This window comes from Thamnophis sirtalis, unplaced genomic scaffold, assembly GCF_051295495.1.
Source record: "Thamnophis sirtalis isolate CommonGarterSnake01/CBP01778 unplaced genomic scaffold, rThaSir2_p1.2 scaffold_13, whole genome shotgun sequence".
In the NCBI taxonomy this organism is placed as follows: domain Eukaryota; kingdom Metazoa; phylum Chordata; class Lepidosauria; order Squamata; family Natricidae; genus Thamnophis; species Thamnophis sirtalis.
In genome coordinates this window covers 40,442,673-40,466,931 of record NW_028261393.1, presented here as the reverse complement: position 1 = coordinate 40,466,931, position 24,259 = coordinate 40,442,673, and the positions used below count along the sequence as shown (strand labels likewise).

Sequence of the window (24,259 nt, the reverse complement as noted above, 5' to 3'; positions counted from 1 at the left end):
AATATCATAAGTGTCAATGTGCTAATAATCAGTGCTGGCATTGGTGACACTACTTACTGTAGTTTGGTAAGGAAATGCCTGCAAGAAATCAACCAAGTTCGGTGAGAACCAAGAACCTCACGAAAAATCACATAGCTAAGGAGAGCACTATCCTGACTTTGCTAAACTGCTGCTTGTTGACAAACCTCATGTCCTACCGTCCCACTATCACCACAAGCTGCCTGTGTCAGGGTTCCAAATAGCATCCTTCAACAAATCAAACTCCAAGGCAATTAAGTTCCTCAGAGTTGCCATTTATTGAAAGAGCCGTGTTGGCACATCTGGGAAAACCCAAATCTGAAAGCTTCCCGGTTTTCCCCACCCAGTTGAAAGTTCAAGATCTTGCCCCCACACCCACAAGTCCATCACATGGTCCAATCTTCCATGCTGGCAGTTCCACCCATCCAGTTCCGGTCAGGTACAGAGGTGCAGAGACAAAGGATGACCTTGACTTTCTAGAAAGAATTTTGTTATGGCTACATATCATCTAACTCCATAGAACACTCCCCCCTCCCATTTCCCCACAATAGAGAATGCATAGTAGAATAATAGAAAGTGTGGCAGGCCAAAGATCCAAAAGAAAAGATGATTGCAGGCCTGACAGCCTGTTCATCCATCTTCACATGTAGCCTCCCAGCAACAGTCCGAAACTGGCCACAGGGTGCAAACATTCAGAAATAACCACCTTGCTTTGAGTTGCAAAGCTAGTAGATGCCTGCTTGAAGTAGCTTGGAGCAGAAAACCTGGATTTCCCTCTGTTTGTTTCTCTGCAGCAATAAAACACAGAACAAAGAGGAGTATGCCGACTCCTCAAGAAGAAGAGGTCAATATGTATATTTGGGCAGATAGTCTAACTAATTCCACTCCACCACTGATGTCTAAGTTCCCAGGAACTGTCCAGAGTCTAAGATGGTTGGAACACAAAGGATGCTTCTTTATTGCAAAGATAAATAGCTTAATTCAGCATGAAACGCTTTCCATCCGGTTTGACCTTAGGGATAAATTGCAGAATGAACAGGGACTTTGTGAGCTTTAGACCGAGCCGAGTAACAATCTTGGTCCATATTGAAATGAACAGGCAGTACAGTCATGAATTACAGTAAGAAACGTAGACTAGGGAAGAAAGGTTGGCTCTTGGGTGTTCTTGGATAACTCCCTCACCCTCAGCTCAACCTTCTCAAGATCATTCCTGGGTAGGTAAAATTGTGGGAGGATTTTATTTTAAATCAGAGGTCTTCAAACCTGGCAACTTTAAGACTTGGGGACTTCAACTCCCAGAATTCTACAGCTCCTTTTTCCAACTGTCAATTTATACTGGTTTAATAAAATAAATTAGAATGTATTTGAATGTATTAATGTAGTACATTCAATACACTACTAAAATGTAGTGCTGTACACATTTTAATTTTATTAAAAATTGTTCTTGAACTGCAGCGCAGGACTGCCTCTTTATACATCGTATCATTTAAAGGTGCTATCAGACTCCTTCCAATTCTCGTGAAAAACAGGGGTACCTAAAGTTACTCTTGCATTTAAGTGAAACATACAGAATTCCTCAAGTCAGTGACACTTTGTCTGAGTAAACATGAATAGAATTGTGTGGCTAATCTTCTTCCTAGTCAACAGAATTTAAATTATTATTTACATAGCCTCATCTGTTGGGGGAAGCTTTGCAAGAACCCAGGCTCCGCTGTTGGAAATTTACAACCCCACAATGATTGTAGAGGAAGGAGAAGAGAGCAAGAAAAGAGTTGACAGGAGAAGTGCCAAAAGGTTAATGGTTTTTAAAATATCTTTGTTATAAAGAGCCAAGTTGGAGCAGTGGTTAAGGCAGGGGTCGGCAACCTTAAACACTCAAAGAACCATTTGGACCCGTTTCCCATAAAAAAGAAAACACCAGGAGCCACAAAGCCCTTCCCATGCCTGACTATTTCCTGAGTGGCCACAAAACTAGCTTATGTAGTTGAATTAAACATTCTGTTTCCTTGTGAAACTTTTCTTTTCTTGGATTTATCCATGGTTGGCCTTCCGGGGGCCAAAAAGCTCAATAAATTGTATGTCGATGGGTGTCGCACATTGGTGGTTGTGAAGCATATTTTGAGTGACAGGGAGCCACAGCAGAGGGACGAAAGAGCCACATGCAGCTCCAGACCTGCGGGTTGCTGATCCCTGGGTTAAGGCATCAAGCTAGAAACTGGGAGACTGTGAGTTCCAGTTTCGCTTTGAGTACAAAGCTAGCTGAGTGACCTTGGGCCAGTCATTCTCTCAGATATAGGCAGGGACAATGGTGAATCACTTCCAAAAACTTTGCCAAGAAAACGGTAAGGACTTGTCTTGGAAATCACCAGGAGTCAACACTGACTAGAAGGCACACATGCACGAACGCACATACACAAAGCCTTTGCTATTGGCCCTAAGGGTCTCATAATATAAAAATGAATCTCATGCATCAGGCTTCCCCCATTGATTTCGCTTGTTGGAAGCCGACTGGGAAATTCTCAAATGGTGATCACATAACCCCGGGACATCACAACCTTCGTAAATACATGCTGATTGCCAAGTGCCCAAAATTCTGATCATGTGAGCATGGGGATGCTGCAACAGTCATGTTGGTTATGAAGGTTTAGGAAGAGACTGGACAGGCATTTGTCCAGAATGGTATAGGGTCTCCTGCTTGGGCAGGGGTTGGACTAGAAGATCTCCAAGATCCCTTCCAACTCTATTAGTCGGAGGTGTAAAGACTGGTCATACAGCACATTCTTCAGTGCCATTGTAACTTCAGATGATTGCTAAACAAATGGTACATCGGTACTCAACTGCTCCAAAACTTGTTGAATTTGGTATTCTATGCATTTTGACACAAAGATGTTGTCCTGGTACTCGTCGTTTGTTTAGTACTTGATGCAAGAAGCGGCGCCACAGAGAATGGAAGGAAGTCAGCCATGCTGGGAAGGTCACTGACATAGGAAAAGAGGCAGACAGAAAGTCTTTAGCCCGAAACAAACGGTCACATGGTAAGTCACGTGGTTTGTTTGGCACTCATCAATTTAGTACTCATCACGCCTCCCAGAACCCAGTAACGAGTACTGAGATACCATTGTAAACTGAGGTCTACCTGTATAAGGATTATATCTCAAATCGCCATAGCTCAATTGTAGGGAAATCTGAAGTTACTAAATAGGAGGACTAGGAACTTCCTACTCTCAATGTGTAGATGGCAGTAGGGCGGTTGTGAGAACAAGGAAAGGGGATGTGGACACACTCCAACAAAACTCTGCACGAAGAATGCCCAAACAATCACATGGAAACTAGAGATCATCTGCAAAGAAAAGCCAAATTTTGAGCAATGGGAAAGATGCCAGAGAACTATTCTTAGCAGAAGCTTCAAACATAACGAGCAAGAAGAGGGTGGAGGGAAATCAAACTGGAGATCTTTACTTAAAGTAAGTGGTAGAGAATAATTCCCAGGCAAGGAAGCATCAGACTATAAATAGGAGAAAGGTCATGCAGGGCTTAGAACAGTTTTCTAGAACAGGGGTCTCCAACTTTGGCAACCTTATGAACTTGAGGATTTTAATTCCCAGAATTCCTCAGCCAGCATAGCTTGAAGCCCATAAATCTTAAAGTTGGAAACTCTTGCTCTAGAGCACCGATCCTCAAACTACGGCCCGTGGACCAGATACGACCCACCAATGCAAGGGATCCAGCCTGCAGAGTGGTGGGATTCAGTCCTGCCCCTCACCCTGCCCCTCACCGTCGGCCTTATCTTTCAGCAAGCATCCACTCCAGCTGCACTTCTGGTTAGTTATTTCACTGGTTGAGCTGCACTTCTGATCACACCACTGTTGCCAAAAGTAAGGCCGAAGAGTGCTGGAGAAGACCAGTTGACTTAGGGGTGATCTCGCCAGTGCAGCCATGTGACCCAGGGCTGGGGGGTGAGCAGGGGAGGGGCTGCTGCTGGCTTGAAAAGCAACTGTGCTGCCAGCTTGTAAAGTCTTTAAAAGACTTTAAAAATGCTTTAAAAACAGCCTTTCAGGATGTTTTTCACAGTCATATGATCTGGTGGGTGAATAGGGGTGGGGCAAGTACAGCAAGGACAAAGGCAAAATGAACTGCTAAATTGGCCATTTCTACCCAGTCACATGACCACCTAGCCATGACCACCCAGCCGGTCCAGCCCCCCAACAGTCTGAGAGACCATGAATCAGCCCCGTTTAAAAAGTTTGAAGTGCTCTAGAGCAGTGTTTCTCAACCTTGGCAACTTGAAGATGTCTGGACTTCAAGTCCCAGAATTCCCCAGCCAGCATTCGCTGGCTGGGGAATTCTGGGACTTGAAGTCCAGACATCTTCAAGTTGCCAAGGTTGAGAAACACTGTTCTAGAGCACCAGATATGTGGCTTTCAATTCCCAGAATTCTTAGCAAAAGAAGAGAATTATGGAAGCTGAAGTCCACATCTCTGGAAGTGGACCATTTGGGAAATGCTGCCTTAGGAGTTAAGTAATAACTTGGTGCCTAATGAAATGAAGTTGAAAGTTGGTTAAAGAAGTTTAGCAGCTGCAACCACAGCTAAGTAGGGGGTAACATTTGCAACAGAGAAAAAAGGCAGACTTGTCCAATTCATAACTCCCTGAATATCTATGTTTGGAAAGGGATTCTGTGAGGATTACACTGAACATGACTAACAAGGAGTATCTTCATTTGAAGAGAAGGATGACAAAGGGAAGAAAGGAGTTAGGGAGGGGGAGGAGAGAGGGAGAGAGTCGTGGATAAGATACAAATATGGTGTATGGAGAGCAGAAGAGCCAATAATTGTTTTGGGGAGTTGATGGTAAGATGAATTGAGGTAAACATTTAATAATACAATACAATGTTGGCTCTATAATAGTATACATGTGGTTATATGTTATGAAAATGAAAAAATAAAAAAATGTATACAAAAAAAGGAGTATCTTCTTTTTCATTTTTTTAATTTGTGATTTTAAACTTGAAAATGTTCAATAAAAACTATTTAAGAAAAATATCTGGGTTCCCCAGATACTATTTATGTAGTCCTGACATTTATGGCCTCTATACTGCTATCCGCTGAAGTGCCTGTTTAAGAATAGAAGCAGAACACACCCACCTACACACACAAACTAACTATGACACAGCAAGTGACAACTTCAGAAACATCTGGATCTAAGGCCCAGCTACCCACAAGATCACATTTTCCAAATTCACCAAGCAGAGGACCCTGAAGAGGCCTTCTGTCCAAAGAAAAGCTGCTTAGTATCAACCATCAGCGGAATTTATTTATAACACCAGAATAGGGTGATTTAAATAATAGGACTGGAACAAGCCTTCTCTCTTCTCATTTGGAACAGGACCAGAAGGAGACAACTGCAAGGGCAAGAGGGTCGCAAGCCACGGAAAGTTCAGAAGCTGGGCTAGTGTGGGAGGTGAAGTCCAGGGCAGGAAAGCTTTTGAGGCTGGTGCAGCAGCTGTACCAAAGGGCTCACAGTAAAGCAACATACAGTTTATGCTAAATCTAAATATTGGGATCTAGCCAAGCTTCAGAGATTTCATGTTTGGCTAGAGAAAGGAAACTAGAAAAGAAAGTAGGGAGAAGATATAGAACCCGGGTGATGCACTGTTAAATGGAAAAGCGGGCGAGGGGGGAAGAAGGGGAAAACAGAAAAGAAAATATTAAATATATAAGTATATATATACAACAGAGAGATACAAAGGGGGGAATATAGTTAGGATAGATTAGAGAAGGTAAGGGAATAAGAAATGATATCAATTATATTTGGCTTTGCGGAAATACCACCCCAAGGAAACATAAACTGAGACCTGAAAGAGACACCTACAATAATAGAAAAGAGAGGGGGGGAGAGAATGAAAGGAAGATGGGGGAAAGAAGAAAGAGGGAAGGAGAGAAGGAGAGGATGACAGAAGGGAGAGGAACAGGAGAGAGGGTAGGTAGGGGAAGAGGAAGAGAAGGAGTAGGAGAAAGGGAAGGGAAGAAGGAAGGGGAAGGAGAAGAGGAAGGAGGAAAGGAGAGAAGGAGAGAAGTGAGGGAGAGAGAAAAGAAAGGGAAAATAAGGTGGTGTCACAACAGGAGGAAGGGATGGTAAACAAAGCAACCCAAACTGTATATCAGTGGTGGGTTGCAGGTGGTACGCCCCAGTACGGGTGTACCGGTGCCTGCTCGGAGCACCAGATACCATTCCAGTACGGTGCTCCGGAGGGCCCGCCCGCCCGCCCGTCGTCCTTATCTGTCTTTAAAGTGTTTGGCACTTCTGTGCACACGTATGGCGCATACAGCACCTGTGCGATGCTCCACTGAGCAGCTGGAGCATCATGGAGGCTCACAGAGGCATCGCTGGAGGGTAAGATGCATGTGCGTTTATGTGGAGGATGCCGGGCCCCGTTGCAACTGTACTGGTCGCAACGGAATCCGGAACCCACCACTGTTGTATATGTATATTATAACCTATCAAATGAAATCAATAATTATGTGAATGTATACTTAAAATGGTACATAAGAGAATAAAAAAATTCTGGAGAAAAAGATTAAATTTATGTGGTTTAAGATGCTACTGGACTGCAATCCATTTCTAGTTTAGAGTTGTTGTTTTTTTCCTGCTTCTTCTGCATCAATGGGTTAAAATTCAAATATCTCCATGTTCTTCTGGTCCTTCTCTATTAACATGAGGCGGAAGAGACCAAGATAGGATCCAAAAGTACGAGTTTATTTCATGCTACCTATACACAAGCAGTGGGATGCAGTGGCTCAGGGACTAAGATGCTGAGCTTGTTGATCAGAAAGGTCAGCAGTTTGGCAGTTCGAATCCCTAGTACCATGTTATGGAGTGAGCTCCCATTATTTGTCCCAGCTTCTGCTAACCTAGCACTTCGAAAGCAGTAAAAATGCAAGTAGAAAAATAGGGACCACTTTTGGTGGGAAAGTAACAGCATTCTGTGCACCTTTGGCATTGAGTCATGCCAGCCACATGACCATGGAGATGTCTTTGGACAGGGCTGGCTCTTGGGCTTTGAAATAGAGATGAGCACTGCCCCGTAGAGTCAGGAATGACTAGCACCTAATGAGAAGTTAGGACTCACTGGAGAAGAGCCTAATGCTGGGAAAGACTGAGGGCAAAAGAAGACGGGGACGACAGATAATGAGGTGGCTGGATGGAGTCACTGAAGCAGTCGGCATGAGCTTAAATGGACTCTAAAGGATGGTACATGAAGTCATGGAGGAATGTGATCCATGGGATCGCGATGGGTTGGACACGACTTCGCAACTAACAACAACAACAACTTCATTCTAGTTAACTAGGTTAATCATATTGGCTGGTTTCATGCAACATCCTGGACCATAATTTAACCCAGGTAGCTGGGTTTGTATAAATAGAGGCAAATTAATGAGCAAATCCAGTCTGGAAGGAAATGGCAAAATACCTACATGCTTGACATACAGGTAGTCCTCTACTTACAACCATTCATTTAGCGACCATTAGAAGTTGCAAAGCACTGAAAAAAAGATACTTACAACCGGTACTGAACTTACAACCATCATAACATCCTTACAGTCAAGTGATTAAAACTCAGATGATTGGCAACTGGTGTGTATTTACAACGGTTGCACCAATGGTTACAATGGGGTCACATGATCGCCATTCATGGCTTCCTTTCCCCCCCCTTTTTTTGTTGATAAGTTTTTTATTTTTTATTCTCTTACATACAATTACAGGTATACATTCATATAGTTATTCTTCTTCTTTACCTTTGTCATTGTTATACATTTATTATTCCATTTAAAATATTATAATATACAGTTTGGGTTGCTTTATTTACCATCCCTTCTGCCTATTTTAATACCACCTTATTTTTCCTTTCTTTTCTCCCCCTCCCTTCTCTACTTTCTTCCTTCCTCCTCGCCTTTCTCTTCCTTCTTCCCTTACCTCCCCCTACTCCTACTCTTCCACTTCCCCTTCCTACCCTCTCTCCTTCTCTTTCTCTCCCTTCCCTTCTCCTCTCCTTATGTCTTTCTTCCTTCCCTCCTCTCATCCTCCCTTCCTCTCTCCATTTCTTTTGTTGTTATAGGTGTCTCTTTCAAATCTCAATTTATGTTTTTTTGGTATTTCCAAGAAAGGGATACCAAGGGATGGTATTTCCACAAACTCAAATATAGTATAGTATCATTTCTTATTCCCTTCCCTTCCCTAATCTATCCTAACTATGTTTTTCCCCCTTTATATCTCATTCTTGAATATATACTTGTATATTTAGTATTTTCTTTTCTGTTTTCCCCCTCTTCCCGCCCTTTCTCATTTAATACTGTATAGTCTGGGTTCTGTATCTTCCCCTTACTTTCTTTTCTAGATTCCTTTCTCTAGCCGGTCATAAAATCTTCCCCTTGTCTTTAAGTACACCGATTCTTCTTTATCCTTTATTTTCAAAGTCAATCTGTTCATCTCTGCACAGTCTAATATTTTTTTTATTATCTCTTCATCTGTTGGTAACTTATTTGATTTCCAATTTTGGGCAAATACAATTCTTGCTGCTGTAGTTACAAGTATAATCAAATCAGTATCCTTTCTCTTGTTTTTCTCTGGAAAAATGCCCTATAAAAATGTTTCTGGCCTAAATCCTATGTTTCGTTGTAACATTTTCTCTAGCCATGTTCTTATTTTAGTCTAGTATTTCCTTGCTTCTACCACATATGATAATATGAACCTGTTGCTTGCTCACATTTCCAACATTTCGCTGACTTGTCTTTAAACATCTTTGCTAATTTTTCCGGTGACATGTGCCATCTATAAAACATTTTGTATAAGTTTTATTTATAGGCTGTTGACATGGTTAGTTTATAATTCCTTTCCCATAGTTGTTGCCACTTTTCTAACTCAGTCATGTAACCAAAATTCTTTACCCAAGTTAACATTGTATCTTTAACCACTTCTTCTTCTAGTCTAATTCTTAATAAATAGTTATATAGTTTCTTAATTATTCTTTATTCTGTTTCCATAAGTATCTTATCCAACTCTGAGTTTCCCAGGTTAAAACCATACTACCTTTTATCTTTTTCATATCTTGATTGTATTTGCAATTGCGAAAACCAACCTATATCAATCTCTTGTTCTTCTACTTTTCATTTTAGTTCTCCCTTTTCTGTTAAGATAACTTTATATCCAAGAGTATTCTTCATGTTACTGATATTTGGATGTGTCAATGCTTCCATTGTTATTGGTATTTCTAGGAATTGTTTCCCTTTTACTCTTTCCCATTCATGACCTTCTGGTCAAGTAAAATAAATGGTGGATGCCAGACTCGCTTAAGAACCATGTGATTCACTTAACAACCATAGCAAAAAAAAGCTTGCAAAATCAGGTGTGCTAATCATTTAAAAACAACAACAGAAATTCTGGTCACAATTGTGGTTGTAAGTCAAGGAATTACCTGTATGCACATGTTAAATCTAGACTGTTGATTTTATTAAGGTTGTACAAATGGAGAAGCACAAGATTTGAGTTGACAAGCCTACAAAAATCCATTTGTGGTTGTCTTCTGGTGCACCACAGCAGTCAACCAAGAGTCACATCAAGAGCCTTGTACAGCGGAAAGGAAATAAAACACTGTAGCTCATTTGTAACATATTAACGCTTACATACACACAAACTGCCCAACAGATTGCAACCATGGTTAGTTGGTCACAGCTGTCTGAATGGATGACTAACACAATCAGTCATTGACCTACTGCAGCCCAAATCAAGGTGCTTGATATAGGAAACCCCCTACAGTTATCTTGGATTTACAACCATTCATTCAGCATCTATTCAAAGCAGGAGTGTCAAACTCAAGGCCCAGGGGCCGGATCCGGCCCGCAGGATACTTAGATCTAGCCCATGGGGCCGCCCTGGAAACAGTGAATGACTAGCCTGCAGTGCCTCTGCCAGCGAAAACGGGCACCCAAGCACTGCCAGAGGGTTGCAGGAGGCTGTGGCAGCCGAAAACGGAACTTGGGAGCTCATTTTCACTGGCAGAAGCTCGAACCAACACCAGCACACACAACAGGGGTGGTGTCAAGCTGGCCATGCCCCCCTGTCAAACACAACCCTGATGCGAATCAACACCAATCGACATACTTTCTACAATTTGTAATGGAAGATGGTTTTGTGCGGGGGGGGGGGGGTGTTTTGTCTGTGTTTATTCAAAAATAAAAAGTAAATTCTTTAAAAAAAACACAACCCTGATGCGGCCCTCAATGAAAGTGAGTTTGACACCTCTGCTGTAACAGGACTGAAAAATAGTGACATATCCTCACACTTGTGATGGCCACAGCATCCCCACAGTCACCTGATCAGTATTTGGGCACTTGGCTGCCGGTGTGTATTTACAACAGTTGTAGAGTCGCGGGTCACAGGATTGCAATTTGTGACCTTCTCAGCTGGCTTTCAACTGTTAATGAGAAACTGGGTGATTTGTTTTAACGAGTGCTGCAAAACAAATCAGCGCAGTCACATATAACTTTGCTTAGCAACCAAATTGCTTAACAATCCCTATTCTGGTCTCTGTTGCAATCATATATTGTATGGTGTGTTTACTGTAACCTTTGCAGTAGGTAATTCTACCAGTATAGCCTGATGGTTTCTCCAGAGAAGAAAGCCACTGTCAGAAGCCACGAAGGTGTCAAAACACTACTGCATGCATCCTTCTGTCATTGCACACTTCACTTGTGTGATGACTGCATGAGGCCTAAGCAGGAAACCTGCCATCCTCCAGATGCTGAGAAATTAACTTCCAACAAGCCCAGTTGGTAGGACTGAAGACCTGAAATGGAAGTGAAACCTAGTCATTTTATGCCGAGGCAAATATTCTGGCCCATAGCTTTGGAGAAGATTATAAGAATACAGACAAAAAAGACACAAAGGAGTTATTGAACTTTTTTTAAAGATGCATTTCTGCACACGTTTTGGTACCATATAGAATACAGTAGAGTAGAGTAGAGTAGAGTAGAATAGAATAGAATAGAATAGAATAGAATAAACACAGTTGGAAGGGACCTTGGTGGCCTTCTAGTCCAACCCCCTGCTTAGGCAGGAAACCCTACATGACTACAGATAAATGGTTATCCAACATCTTCTTAAAAACTTCCACTGTTGGAGCATTCACAACTTCTGAAGGAAAGTTGTTCCACTGATTAATTGTTCTAACTGTCAGGAAATTTCTCCTCAGTTCTAAGTTGCTTCTCTCCTTGATTAGTTTCCACCCATTGCTTCTTCTTCTACCCTCAGGTGCTTTGGAGAATAGCTTGACTCCCTCTTCTTTGTGGCAACCCCTGAGATATTGATTGGAAGACTGCTATCATGTCCCCCCTAGTCCTTCTTTTCATTAAACTAGACATACCCAGTTCCTGCAACCGTTCTTTGTACGTTTTAGTCTCCAGTCCCCTAATCCCCTTTGTTGCTCTTCTCTGCACTCTTTTTAGAGTCTCCATATATTGTTCTTGTATGCTTGATTTTTTTTTAAAAGCCTGACAATGGATCCTTTTCAGGGAAAATGAGAGGTAATGTGTGAAGAAAATCTCTTACCAAGACTGTACTTGCCCACATAAGCCCCACATATATGGATAATGACTAACTGAATTTACCCAATTGCTGGGTTCACACATTACAGATAGTCCTCAACTTACAACAGTTCACTTAGTGGCCGTTCAAAGTTACAATAGCACTGAAAAAAGTGACTTCTGACCATTTTTCACAGTTATGACCTTGCGGTATCCCCATGGTCATGTGATTTACATTCAGATGCTTGACAACTGACCCACATTTATGATGGTTGCAGTGTCCCAGGGACACATGATTAACCTTTTGCAACCTTCTCACAAGCAAAGTCAAGGTAGAAGCCTGATTCACTTAACAACCATGTTTAACAAATGCAGGGATTGGCAAGAAAAGTCATAAAAGAGAGCAGAACTCACTTTACAAATTTCTCAGTTAGCAACATAAATTTTGGGTTCAATGGTGGCCGTAAGTCGAGGACTCCCTGTATGCTTGACCTTTAGCTAACTAGAGAAGCCGAGACTAACCACAGATTAGTTCCTAACACACTTTGTGAATACAACTAAGATTGGCACAATACATTTTGCTACCAGAGTTCAGAATAGCCAAAACTTTTTCAAGCAGTTGCTGAGCTCAACGCTTAGACCAGTGTTTCTCAACCTTGGCGACTTTAAGTCCTGTGGACTTCAACTCCCAGAGCTGGCTGGGGGATTCTGGGAGTTGAAGTCCACAGGACTTAAAGTCGCCAAGGTTGAGAAACACTGGCTTAGACCCTGGAAGCTCCTAGTAGTTATTTCAAAGAAAATCTTACCCTAAATGTATTTATAATAGAACTTGTAAGCCACAAGTGGGCATACCTTTGGAATGAACTCCCCGCGGAGATTCGGACCCTCACCCCTCTCCAGGCCTTCCGGAAAGCTGTCAAAACCTGGCTGTGCCGGCAGACCTGGGGTTGATGAGTTCCCCTCCCCTCTCGACTTGTATGGCTGTATGACTCTTGTGTATTTTAATTACGTGTATTGTGTTTGTATCCCCCTTTTCCCCTTTTGAGTTGTTCGCCGCCCTGAGTCCCTCCCGGAGAAGGGCGGCATACAAATAAATTAAATCTTAAATCTTATTATTATTATTATTTTAAAAAAATAATATCTTATTTATTACAGCCAGTCCTCAACTTACAACAGTTCGTTTAAAGAGCATTCAAAGTTAGAACAGCACCGAGAAAGGGACTTATGACCATTTTTCATGCTTATGACCATTTGCAGCATCCCCATGATCATGTGATTTAATTTGGGTGCTTAACTACTGACTCATATTTATGATGGTTGCAGTGTCCCGGGGTCACATGATCCTCTTTTGCGACCTTCCGAGAAGCCAAGACAATGGGAAATCCAGATTCACTTAACAACTGTGTTACTAATTTAGCAACTTCAGTGATTCACTTAACACATGTGGCAAGAAAAGTCATAAAAGGAGGCAAAACTCACTTAATAAGTTTCTCACTTAACAACAACAATGTTGGGCTCTACTGGAGTTGCCAGTTATAACTGTTGTTACAGCTGTTGCAACGTAACAGCAACAACTGTTGAAATCAGTTCTTGCTGATTTCTATGTAAGGTGGATACACAGAAATCAGCAACAACTTGCCAACTTAACAAATTCCTCCCCTTAATGTCCTTCAAGGAAGGGCAGATTTTTAAAATTGTATTAGTAGTAATACAAAACAAATAAATGAATGCATATTCCTGGCATAATAAAGCGTATACTGAAATACAGGTAGTCCTCGACATACAACCACAAGTGAGCCCAAAAATTCTGTTGCTACGTAAGTGAGACAGTTGTGAAGTGAGTTGCCACCTTTCTTGCCACCTTTCTTGCCACTTTTCTTGCCACTTCATTGAATCATTGCAGTTAATTTAATACACAGTTAAGTGAATCTGCCCACTGATTGTCAGAAAGTCACAGAAAATCAGGTGACCCTGTAACTGTCATAAATAAGAATCAGTGGCCAAGCGGCTGAATGTTGATCACATGACCAGGGGGGATGTTGCAAGGGTCGTAAGTCACTTTTCCGCAGTGCTGTTGTAACATTGGACAGTCGCTAATCGAATGGATGGAAGTTGAGCACTATCTATAGCCTGTTTTCCATTCCTCATCAGGAAATCATATCATCTTTGATATTAGGGGTCCCCCTTTTCCTACCCTTGGAAACCAGAGGTGAAATTCAGCAGGCTCTGACAGGTTCTGGAGAACCGGTAGCAGAAATTTTGAGTAGTTCTGAGAACTGGCAAAATCACCTCTGGCTGGCCCCACAGTGGGGAGGGAATGGGGATTTTGCAGTATCCTTCCCCTGCAGTGGGGAGGGAATGGAGATTTTGCAGTATCCTTCCCCTGGAGTGGGGAGGGAATGGAAATTCTATAGTATCCCTCCCTTGGAGTGGGGTGGGAATGGGGATTTTACAGTATCCTTCCCCGGGAGTGGGGAGGGAATGGAGATTTTGCAGTATCCTTCCCCTGGAGTGGGGAGGGAATGGAGATTTTGCAGTATCCTTCCCCTGGGGTGGGGAGGGAATGGGGCTTTAGCAGTATCCTTCCCCTGGAGTGGAGAGGGAATGGGGAATTTGCAGTATCCTTCCCCTGGAGTGGGGTGGGAATGGGGATTTTGTAGTATCCTTCCCCTGGAGTAGGGAGGGAATGGGGCTTTTGCAGTATCCTTTTCCTGTAATGGGATGGGAATGGGGCTTTTGCAGTATCCTACCCCTGGAGTGGGGAGGGAATGGAGATTTTGCAGTATCCTTCCCCTGGGGTGGGGAGGGAATGGGGCTTTAGCAGTATCCTTCCCCTGGAGTGGAGAGGGAATGGGAATTTTGCAGTATCCTTCCCCTGGAGTAGGGAGGGAATGGGGATTTTGCAGTATCCTTCTCCTGTAATGGGATGGGAATGGAGATTTTGCAGTATCCTTCCCCTGGAGTGGGGAGGGAATGGAGATTTTGCAGTATCCTTCCCCTGGGGTGGGGAGGGAATGGGGCTTTAGCAGTATCCTTCCCCTGGAGTGGAGAGGGAATGGGGATTTTGCAGTATCCTTCCCCTGGAGTGGGGTGGGAATGGGGATTTTGCAGTATCCTTCCCCTGGAGTAGGGAGGGAATGGGGCTTCTGCAGTATCCTTCTCCTGTAATGGGATGGGAATGGGGCTTTTGCAGTATCCTACCCCTGGAGTGGAGAGGGAATGAGGTTTTTGCAGTATCCTTCCCCTGGAGTGGGGATGGAATGGAGATTTTGCAGTATCCTTCCCCTGCAATGCCCACCAAGCCACACCCACAGAACCGGTAGTAAAAAGTTTTGATATTCACCATCATTGGAAACCATCAAGGGATGAAAAGTGGAGAGAGCTTAAACTCCCAGTTCTCACTCCAGTGGGGCCTTTCTTCCTCAACACCTTTGCAAGTGTGTTTGTGTTGGACACAGACCCACAACCCTCACTTTGGCCCAACCTGGCAGGGCAGCCCTGCTCCAGGGAGCATTTTAGGCTCAGTGGGCCAAGTGAGGCCCTGGAGGAAAAGGAGGAAAAAGCATAGAGGTCAAGGAAACCCAGAGCCAGGGAGGCAAGGGGGGGGGGGAGTCTCCACAAGACCTTGCCAGCCTCTGCTCCTTCTTGCAGCTTACTTGGGAGTAGAGGCTTAGAAGGCAACAACTGACAGGAGGTGGTGGCCTCAGGCATTTTGGACCTCAGCCAAGTCCACGTGCTCCAGCAGGGGGGGGGAAACAATAGTGTAGTTGTGCATATTCCTAGCAATCCTTTTTTAAAAAGGGTTTTATTATTTTTCAATTACAAAAATAAACGTTCCATCTTTCCTTAGGTGCCCTTACTGATTTGGGAGTTTGCAGGGGTCTGCAGGGGGAAGGCGACCCTCCAGCCAGCCCCAGGGAAGGGGGGATTGAGCCCCACATATCACATTGGGGGCCCTGCCGGCCCCCCTCCCCAGGATTTCAACTTTGAACCAAGTGGCAAGGAGGGTGCCAACTTTCCCTTGCTTCCCGCCACCCACCTCGCGCTTCCACCTCCGGAGGAGCCCACGGATTCCTCCCATCCGCCAGGGGCCAAGTGGGGAGGGGGGGTTGGGTGGGACACCCCCTTCCCCCAGAAGCCCGTCACCCTCCCGCGCTCTCCCACACTCTATGGTGGTCCTGAGCCCAGAGAACTTACCCCGTGGACGGGATGCGCTGCCAGGCAGAGGGCGATCAGCAATAGAGGCGCACTGCAAACCGAACATAAAAAAGAAGGGGGGGGGGTCAACATGTCACGCTTTCCCACGGCAGAGGTGATCCCCCAAAAAATATTCTGGTCCCCCTCCCCACTTTCCTTCCCTCTAGATCTGGGCACTCACCGGGCGAACATGCTGGCACTGCCGAGCCGCGGGGCAGTGGCTGGAACCCCGCGGGGAGAACGCGGTTCTGGAGCCCCTTCCGCGACCCAGGGGGGAAGAGGGGGAGGGCCGGTCGTGGGGACGCGCGGGCGGGACACGTGAAGAGTGGTCTCCGCCCTCGCCGAGCAGCAGGGGAGACAGGCAGCCCCGCAGGAGCCCGGCGATCGCTCCGCGCTGAAGCCGCGCGGCCGAGAGGCGGCGGGGGCGGGGGGACGAGGGCGGAGCCGCCGCCCCTCCAAGCAGCCGCAGTGCCGCCTCGGCCTCTCCTCCCTCCACCCCACCCCACCCCCCCGCCTCTTCCAGGCATGCCAGTTTCCGGCTTGGTCCGTCCACACCTGCGTGTGCCCGCAGCCTTTGGCAGGGAACCAGGCTGAGCGGGGCGCCTTTTCCACCCCTTTCCTTTAGGATCGGGGGAGGGGGGCTTTCCGCCGCCTTCTCCAGGTCGGGGTTAGTGGGCTCCTGCAACGTCTCAAAAGACAACCCCCCCCCCCCCGCAAGAGATTAACAGATTAACAGAGTTGGAAGGGACTTTATATAGCAATAGCAGTAGACTTATATACCGCTTCATAGGGCTTTCAGCCCTCTCTAAGCGGTTTACAGAGAGTCAGCATATTGCCCCCAACAATCTGGGTCCTCATTTTACCCACCTCGGAAGGATGGAAGGCTGAGTCAACCCTGAGCCGGCGAGATTTGAACCGCTGAACTGCTGATCTAGCAGTAGCCTGCAGTGCTGCATTTAACCACTGCGCCACCTCGGCTCTTTATAGGTCATCTAGTCCAATTCCCCCCCCTCAACCAGGAGACCCTACACCAGTGGTTCCCAACCTTTTTTTAGCCATGCCCCACCTAAGTGTCTTTAAAATCCTGATGCCCCCGTGACATATAATTCTTACTTTACTCAAAAAGCGAACTCTACTCACGCAGAAGAAGCCTAAAAGGCCATTAACTTGGTTTAAACAAGGTTCAAGTTCCCCCCACATTAAAAATCAAATCCCCCCGTGGGGTGTGGACCCCAGTTAGGGGACCACTGCCCTACGGCATTTCTGACAAATGGCAGTCCAATCTCTTCCTGAAGTGATGAAGTTCCCACAACTTCCGAAGGAAACTTCTGCTCCATGAGTTGATTGTTCTCACTGTCATAAAGTTCCTCCTTATTTCTAGGTTGAATCTCACCTTGGTCAGTTTCCGTCCACTATTCCTTGTCTGGCCCTCGGGTGCTTTGGGAAACAGCTTGAACCCCTCCTCTCTGGGGCAGCTCCTCAAATATTGGGACCTGGGCTCCGGCTAACTTTGGGCATCTCCATCTAAGGGAGCAGCGCATCTTGCGCGCTAAGTTGTTCGGGGAACAGGTGGTTCGCGGGAATGACGGGCGAGGATCTCGTGGGAATGCAAACATAAGGGGAAAGGGGGAGTCTTCTGAACCGCCGACACGACCCCCCCTCCGTCAGCCTCTTCGGGGAGGGGGGGGCTCAGTCTTCAAACTCGGACCAGTGTTCCGGGCTTCTCAAAGGCCAAAAAGATTTACAGACTGATTTTATTCACTGTCCGTTTACTCAGACGATAGAATATATACATTGAAGTCGTGGAAGCGAACGAGACGCACCAGAGTCGAGCGATCGAGAGGCAGCCGCCGTTGGGATGGGCTCTCGCCACCCCCTCATCCCCACCCCCCTCTACGGCGCTGGGTCACCCACATTGGGTGCGGGGCTGCCAAAACCCTTCAAAGTTCCCTCTGGGAAAACTTTCTAGACTTGCCCCTGACGGGATCCTTCCGCGAGTTTTGTTCAGATTTTCAGGCTCTTCTGGAATCGTTGCGTGGGGCGGCTGGGGTTGTGGTGTAGGGTTTCCCGCCTAAGCAGGGGAGGGTTGGACTAGAAGACCTTCAAGGTCCCTTCCCACTCTGTTATTCTATAAGGAGTTGACCCCATCCCGCTGGTGGTAGGAACGTTCTTGGTTGCGCGTGAAAGTGGGCTACCGAAGGTGGGCTGTAGTTCTCCCGCCGGTTTCCTTAAACAATCCCAACGAAAACGCTAATCCACAAACGAGGGTTGTGGGAACCCCATCTAAAGAGGTTAAGTTAATAAAGCAAGTCACGCGAAGCCACGGTTTCCTTAAGCACGGACGCCTGGGGTCGTCGGAATGGGGGGAACACGGATCCGTTTTTCATCGGGTACAACTTTGCGCAGAAAATCAACTTTTATTCTCTCCGGCAAGTTCTCCAATCCCCTATATCGCCTCTTCTGCCAAAAGGAACTAACCCGGGTTAGATATTGATTGTTTCCTGGTTGCTTATTTGTACCCTGTGACTATCATTAAGTGTTGTGCCTTATCATTCTGGACGAATGTATCTTGTCTTTTTATGTCCACTGAGAGCATCTGCACCAAAGACAAATTCCTTGTGTGTCCAATCACACTTGGCCAATAAAGAATCCTATCCTATCTTACTCTACTCTATTCTATTGAGTTTGTAGAACAGATTAATGTACAGCTTGTTTGTCTGCGGCTCGAGCCCCAAGGGGCAGAACGCCTCCCGAGTCCCCAAACTGAGCGCAAAACCCGCTCAACGTTTCCCAATTCAACGCACGAGTCCCCCAGTATGGCAGCTTAGTCCTGGCTAAACCACGGCTTCGCGCAACGAAAGCAAGCAAGAGTGGGGGGGGGAGAGAAAAGTTTTAAACTTTTTTTTTTTTTTAAAAAAGTCAACCCGGATTTCGGGGCTTGGTGGCCCACTAAGCGGCTCCCGCTCCGAGTCAGCCGCGGGACTACAAATCCCATCCGCCAGCGGCGCAGGCCGTCCAGGCAGCCGGCCGGGAGGCGCATGAATCCGGGCCGACGCCGGGGCGGCGAGAGGCAGGCAAAGTAGTCCCCAGAGAGGGGGGCGCGGGGGGAGAGAGAGAAGGAGGGAGGGAGGCCGGGCCGCGGCCGCGCACCCGAGCGAAGGCGAGCCCCGAGCCGGGAAAGGCGGAGGCAGAGGCGGGCGCGGAGGCGGGCGCCCAGAGCCGCTTCGCCCGGCCCAGCCCTGCCCAGTCCTTGCCCACTTCATCCCCCTCGGCTTTTGCCTTTTTTTCTTCCTTTCCCCTTTTTTTGGGGGTGGGCGAAGGCTGGCTCAGCTCCGGCGAGGCTGCGGGGCTCCTGCAGGAGGTGGAGAATGAAGCTGCGCCCGGGCGCCCGTCGCCTCCTCTTGCTGCTCGCCCTGGGACTCGGCGCTTGGGACGCCCAGGCTGCGGTGGGTGCTCAAATGCCCCCGGACGGGAGAGCGGGGCTGGGGAGGGGGCGCGTGGGCGAAGACCCCGGTCCGAGCCGCCCCGGGTGGGGCTGAGCCGGGGCTGGGGCCGGACTGGGTGGGGGGACGGGAGGAAGCCTCGGGGGGCTGCCAAGGGACGGTCTTGCAGAGCCCCGGAAAAGTTGGGCAAAGTTGCTTTTAAAAATAGGCGAGCGGGTGCAAGGAAGGCTGGGAAAGGGGAGGGGGCGCGGGAACGGGTCGGAGCCTGCCTGGCGCCCCTGCGGGGTCCTAGGGAGGGAAAAAGCCGGCGTGGAGCTGGGGGAGAAGAAGGCAGGAGAGAGAGAGAAAGAGCGGAGAAAAGGGACATCAGTGGGCTCCCACTTTTGCACCGCTTTGCACAGATGGGCTTGGATTCCACGCCGGGGAGCCGAGAAGGGCAGGAGCCGCCAGAGAGAGTTTTGGGGCAGAGGGGGCCTGCACTGCACTCCCCCCACCCCATAACTGACTCCTTCAGGTGGCCGCATCAGGGCAGCCTCCTTATCTCTTCCCTCTCCCCTTCTCCTTCTCCCTCTAGTCTTCCCTCTCCCGGGAATGTCCTTATCAAACAAAGGCATGGGTGGTTTTGTCTTAACTCCCGTCCGTGCAACATTTACTCTCTCCGAGTTACTTTTCTAGTAAGTGAAAGTGAAGGCGTGGGGGTGAGGGGGGGAAGCGGCCCTGCCTGGCCCCTCCAGCTAGTGAGGATGCCAGGGGAGGCAGTAGCCCTGCCGATCCGAACCCCTTTCATTCTCCCACAGTTTGCAAGGGTGTCTTAAGGTAGAGATGCTGATCTTAAAATAAAAGGGGGGGGGGAGAACTTCAGCAAAGTTCAGGATGCCTGAATTTCCAGGATGCTCCCTTTTCTTTCCCACATGTATGGCTTTGCTATGTGCGTGTATAGGAGGAGATTGGGTGGCAGGATTGTGCGCGTCCCACACAAATGTAGCTTCCTCCCCGTCTAACCGCGGGAGGGAAAGTGCAAACTTTGGAAAAGTTCATTTGGGGTGTCCAGAGGGAACAAAATATGGTGCTTTTCTGTCCCCCTGATTTTAAATTGTCTGTATCCTTCTTTTCCACTTTCTGATAGTTGCTAAAAGTTAGACTACTTGAGAGATGGAAGGTGGAGTGAAATTGCATTGGGTCCTTGTAGGTGAGCAAATGTGTGTCTTCTGTTTATGACCCACTGATGACACTAACACCAGTGGACATTAGTGCTGTGATGGCTTGGAGGGGTTATAAAATAAAGTGCCTGCACGTTGGAACCTACAAAATGTGTACTTCACTAGTTGTGTAATCCCTCCTCCCGCCCTCTTAACCGTAATTCCTCTTCTCCTTTGCATAGAGATTATCAAAATAGTTGTTTTCTTTTTGTGCCTAGTTGTAATTTATTAACAGTCCCCCTTGAAATAATAGGTATTATTAACTAATGCTCTCTCTCCTTTTAAGGTAGCGTTTAATTGCCATGGTCATTATGGAAAGCAGAATGCAGCGTTGCATGTTTGAAATCACTTTTGGTCCAATATCCGTAGTGAACTCTTATTTGTTATTTATTTTCAGGAATGAAAACTCAGCCAGATGTTTGTCTTGCACCTTTCCCCTAAATATCTAATGCCATGAATGGGAAATTAGTCATCACATTTTATGGGCTAGTTTGGGATGTGTTTTTTTCTCTCTTAGTTTGGGACCACAGACTGAAATGCTTTAATAATGCTTAGTTACTCCTTAACAAGTTTTGCTCCCCCCCCATCCCACCCCTCCTTCCATGCGTAAGCCCTGTCATTTAAGGCAAATAACTTTGTCCCATGTCTTACATGTTAAGAAAATAATGTATTTTTGTTGGCTGTGGAACCTCAACCCCAAAACCTGAACTGCTGTGAAGACAGATCAAAACGAACTAATTTTAATTCTGTTTGAACACAAGTTCTTTAATGTTTTCTGGGATTTTATGGAAATTCCTTTGCTAAAGGAGAACCAAAGTGTTGGCTATCTTATTCTATAGTACCCCGTTCCCTGCAAGGAGTTTCCATCTGGTGCAATAATTGACTTTGTGCATGTTAATTCAGATGTCAACCTCATTAAATTGAGCAGGCCTCTGATTTGTAATAAAAGTAACATGGAGTTGCTGGCAAAGTACTCCATTCAGTTTGGCATCTGCTCTGCACTAAAATTCCCAGGGTTTGGGATGGGGTGTGGGTGGGGACCAAATTAATTCATTCTTTGTATGACTACCTACTCTGCATAATTGGAGCGCATAATAAAGTGTAAATTCCTAGCGTTAGAGAAAGGGAATCTATACCCCACTTCTGCTGTTTCTAAAGCTTGAGTTCTTTTTCTTCTGTGTTGGTTGGTTTGTAACACCTGCTTTGGGTATCCCGGTGCACGGTTAATCCAGCAGGAATGAGTCACACTGGTATGGGTCACCGATATTTGAAATTGTGAACAAAATTGAGTGGAAACGGGAGACCTGGCACAAACGTGGCCCCTTAGGAAAGAGTCCATTTGATGACGAAAAAGTTACGCTTACTAAAAGCCAAGTGGTTGCAAGCAATGTGAAGCCAGAACTGATGTTTGAGTGTGAAAATCACTAGGATAAACTTTCCCTCTTTCCCCAAGCCACCCACCTCATTGTCTTCCCATTGTCCCATCAAGTTTAGAGAAGATGTTTTGCTAACGGTCCCTGTTGTGGTTGGTAGATAGATAGGTGCTACATTCCATTCTCAGGACCAAGGCCTTGAGATGCCTAGGAACAGCTCAACTATTGCTTTCGGTTTCCCATATCTTGCAGAGTCCCCCTCTAAGTTTCCCCCCTCCAGCTCCTCTCCCCCGTAATGTATTACAAACTGGCCTCTAAGTGAAGCATAGAAGTGAGCGAAGGATGGCAGCTTGGAGAGAAAAGATTGTTTGTCTGTAAGATTGAGGAGCAGAGCTGAGCATAAAAACCAGATCTCTTGATTTGAAATATTTCTATAGCAGTGTGGGTAGTCTACAACAGGGGTCTCCAACCTTGGCAACTTGAGGACTTCAACTCCCAGAATTCTTCCACGTCTTGCAGAAAAACAAGCCATTCAAAAATGGGAAGCTGTCACAAACACATCAAGGTTTTATTCTTTCTTTTCTTCTTCTCGTTCCAAGCTCTCCTAGGCCAGAACTCACAAAAGTGGGGAGAGGATCATAAGAATTCAAAGAGGAATCTGGGAATCTTCTTCAGCCCTTTAGGCTCCCAATTTCTTCCGGCTGAGTTTTGCCCGCTGAGGCTTCACGATAGTGTAGTTCATATATTTCGTGTGTTGGCCGGAGAGGAAATGAATGTAGAAAGCCTGAAACAACCTTGATCTAGAAGAAGACAAAAAGTTTTTCAGGTTGATGCTTAAGTAACTTTGGATGGGGTCCCTTAAGACTTCATCAGTGGTGGGTTTCAAAAAAATTTCGAACCTACTCTGTGGGTGTGGCCTCCTTTGTGGGAGTGGCTTGCCGGCCATGTGCTTTCTCTCTCTCTCTCTCTCTCTCTCTCTCTCTCTCTCTCTCTCTCTCTCTCCTTCCTTTTGTCTGTGTCCCTTTTTCCTTTTTTTCTTTCATCTCTCTCTCACTTTTTCTTTCTTTTTTTATTTTTTTATTTCTTTCTTTCTTCCTTTCTTTCTCTTTCTCTCTCTGTGTGAGTCTGTCTGTGTGTGTGTCTGTGTGTCTTTGTGTGTCAGTGGTGGGTTTCAAAAATTTTTAGAACCTCTTCTGTAGGTGTGGCCTGCTTTCCGGGTCCACTGGTGGAACCTCTTCTAACCGGTTCAGTACATTTGATGAACCGGTTCTACCGAACTGATGCGAACTGGTAGGAACCCACCTCTGGTCTCCATCCTTGGCAGCTTTAAGACTTTTGGACTTTAACTCCCAGAATTCCCAAGCTCTGGGGAATTCTGGGAGTTGAAGTCCACAAGTCTTAAAGTAGCCAAGCTTGGAGACCTCTGGTCTGTAACAATGGTCTCCAAATCCCAGTCCGTGGCGTGCCAGAACCCAGTGTGTGCAAACGAGTGGAACCCCATCCACAGGATGCAGGCAGCATGCAAAACCACACTCCTTCTGGTCTGCAAAAAAACCCTCTCACCACGGAACTAGTCCCTGGTCCCCAAAAGATTGGGGGCCACTGCTCTATAAGATAGGGAAGGAGGGATGAAGCTGTATTTCCCAGGCTCTTTTCTCCTACCCTGTTTCCCTGAAAATAAGACCTCCCTGATTAATAAGCCCGATCAGGCTTTTGAGCGCCTGCATTAAAATAAGCCCTCCTGAAAATATTGCAACACAGCAGCAGCCATGAGGAGACCACGCTCGCCACCTCCTGCACCTCAAAAATAATAAGACCTCCCTGAAAATAAGGCCAAGCATTTATTTGGGGGGTCAAAAGAAAATAAGACCCTGTCTTATTTCGGGGGGGTCAAAAGAAAATAAGACCCTGTCTCATTTTCAGGGAAACATGGCACAAGGCTTGGCTTTATCCTCAAGGTGCCTTAGGTTGTTTCCGACTTCCAGTTCTGAATGCAAAACTTGAGAGAGAGAAAGATGCAGGTAGTCCTCGACTTAGAACAGTTCGTTTAGTGAATGCTGGAAGTTACAACGGTGCTGAAAAAAGTGACTTACGACCATTTTTCACACTTATGTTCATGGTCACATTCCCGTGGTCATGTGATTTACAGTTGGATGCTTAACAACTGACTCACACTTGTGATGGTTGCAGTATCCTGGGCAGTGTTGGGATTCAAAAATTTTTACTACTAGTTTTGTGGGTGTGGTGTTGTAGGCATGACATGATGGGCGTGGCTTGGTGGGCATGGCAAAGAAAAGATACTGCAAAATCCCCATTCCTTCCCAATCAGCTGGGACTAGGGAGGCAGAGAATAGATGGGGGCATGGCCAGCCAGAGGTGGTATTTACCGGTTCTCTGAACTACTCAAAATTTCTGCTACGGGTTCTCCAGAACCTGTCAGAACCTGCTGA

General features: G+C 46.2%; 2 protein-coding genes across 3 annotated transcripts in view; one reads left to right on the top strand and one right to left on the bottom strand.

Annotated features, from left to right (window-relative positions):
• COL4A6 (collagen type IV alpha 6 chain) overlaps nt 1-16,182 on the bottom strand; it is a 212,571-nt gene extending 196,389 nt beyond the window's left edge. For both annotated transcript variants that reach the window (XM_087727220.1, XM_087727221.1), the window contains exons 1-2: nt 15,976-16,182; nt 15,795-15,846 (exon numbers count right to left, since the gene is read on the bottom strand). In XM_087727220.1, coding sequence (XP_087583346.1) covers nt 15,795-15,846; nt 15,976-15,986 — 63 coding nt within the window. In that variant the 5' untranslated portion in view covers nt 15,987-16,182. The remainder of the gene's footprint in view (nt 1-15,794; nt 15,847-15,975) is intronic.
• A 2,883-nt stretch (nt 16,183-19,065) lies between these two features.
• The window catches only part of COL4A5 (collagen type IV alpha 5 chain), a 153,734-nt gene continuing 148,540 nt past the window's right edge, over nt 19,066-24,259 (top strand). Inside the window, exon 1 of the mRNA XM_087727340.1 lies at nt 19,066-19,240. Within this exon, the coding sequence (XP_087583466.1) occupies nt 19,163-19,240 (78 nt within the window). The 5' untranslated portion in view covers nt 19,066-19,162. The remainder of the gene's footprint in view (nt 19,241-24,259) is intronic.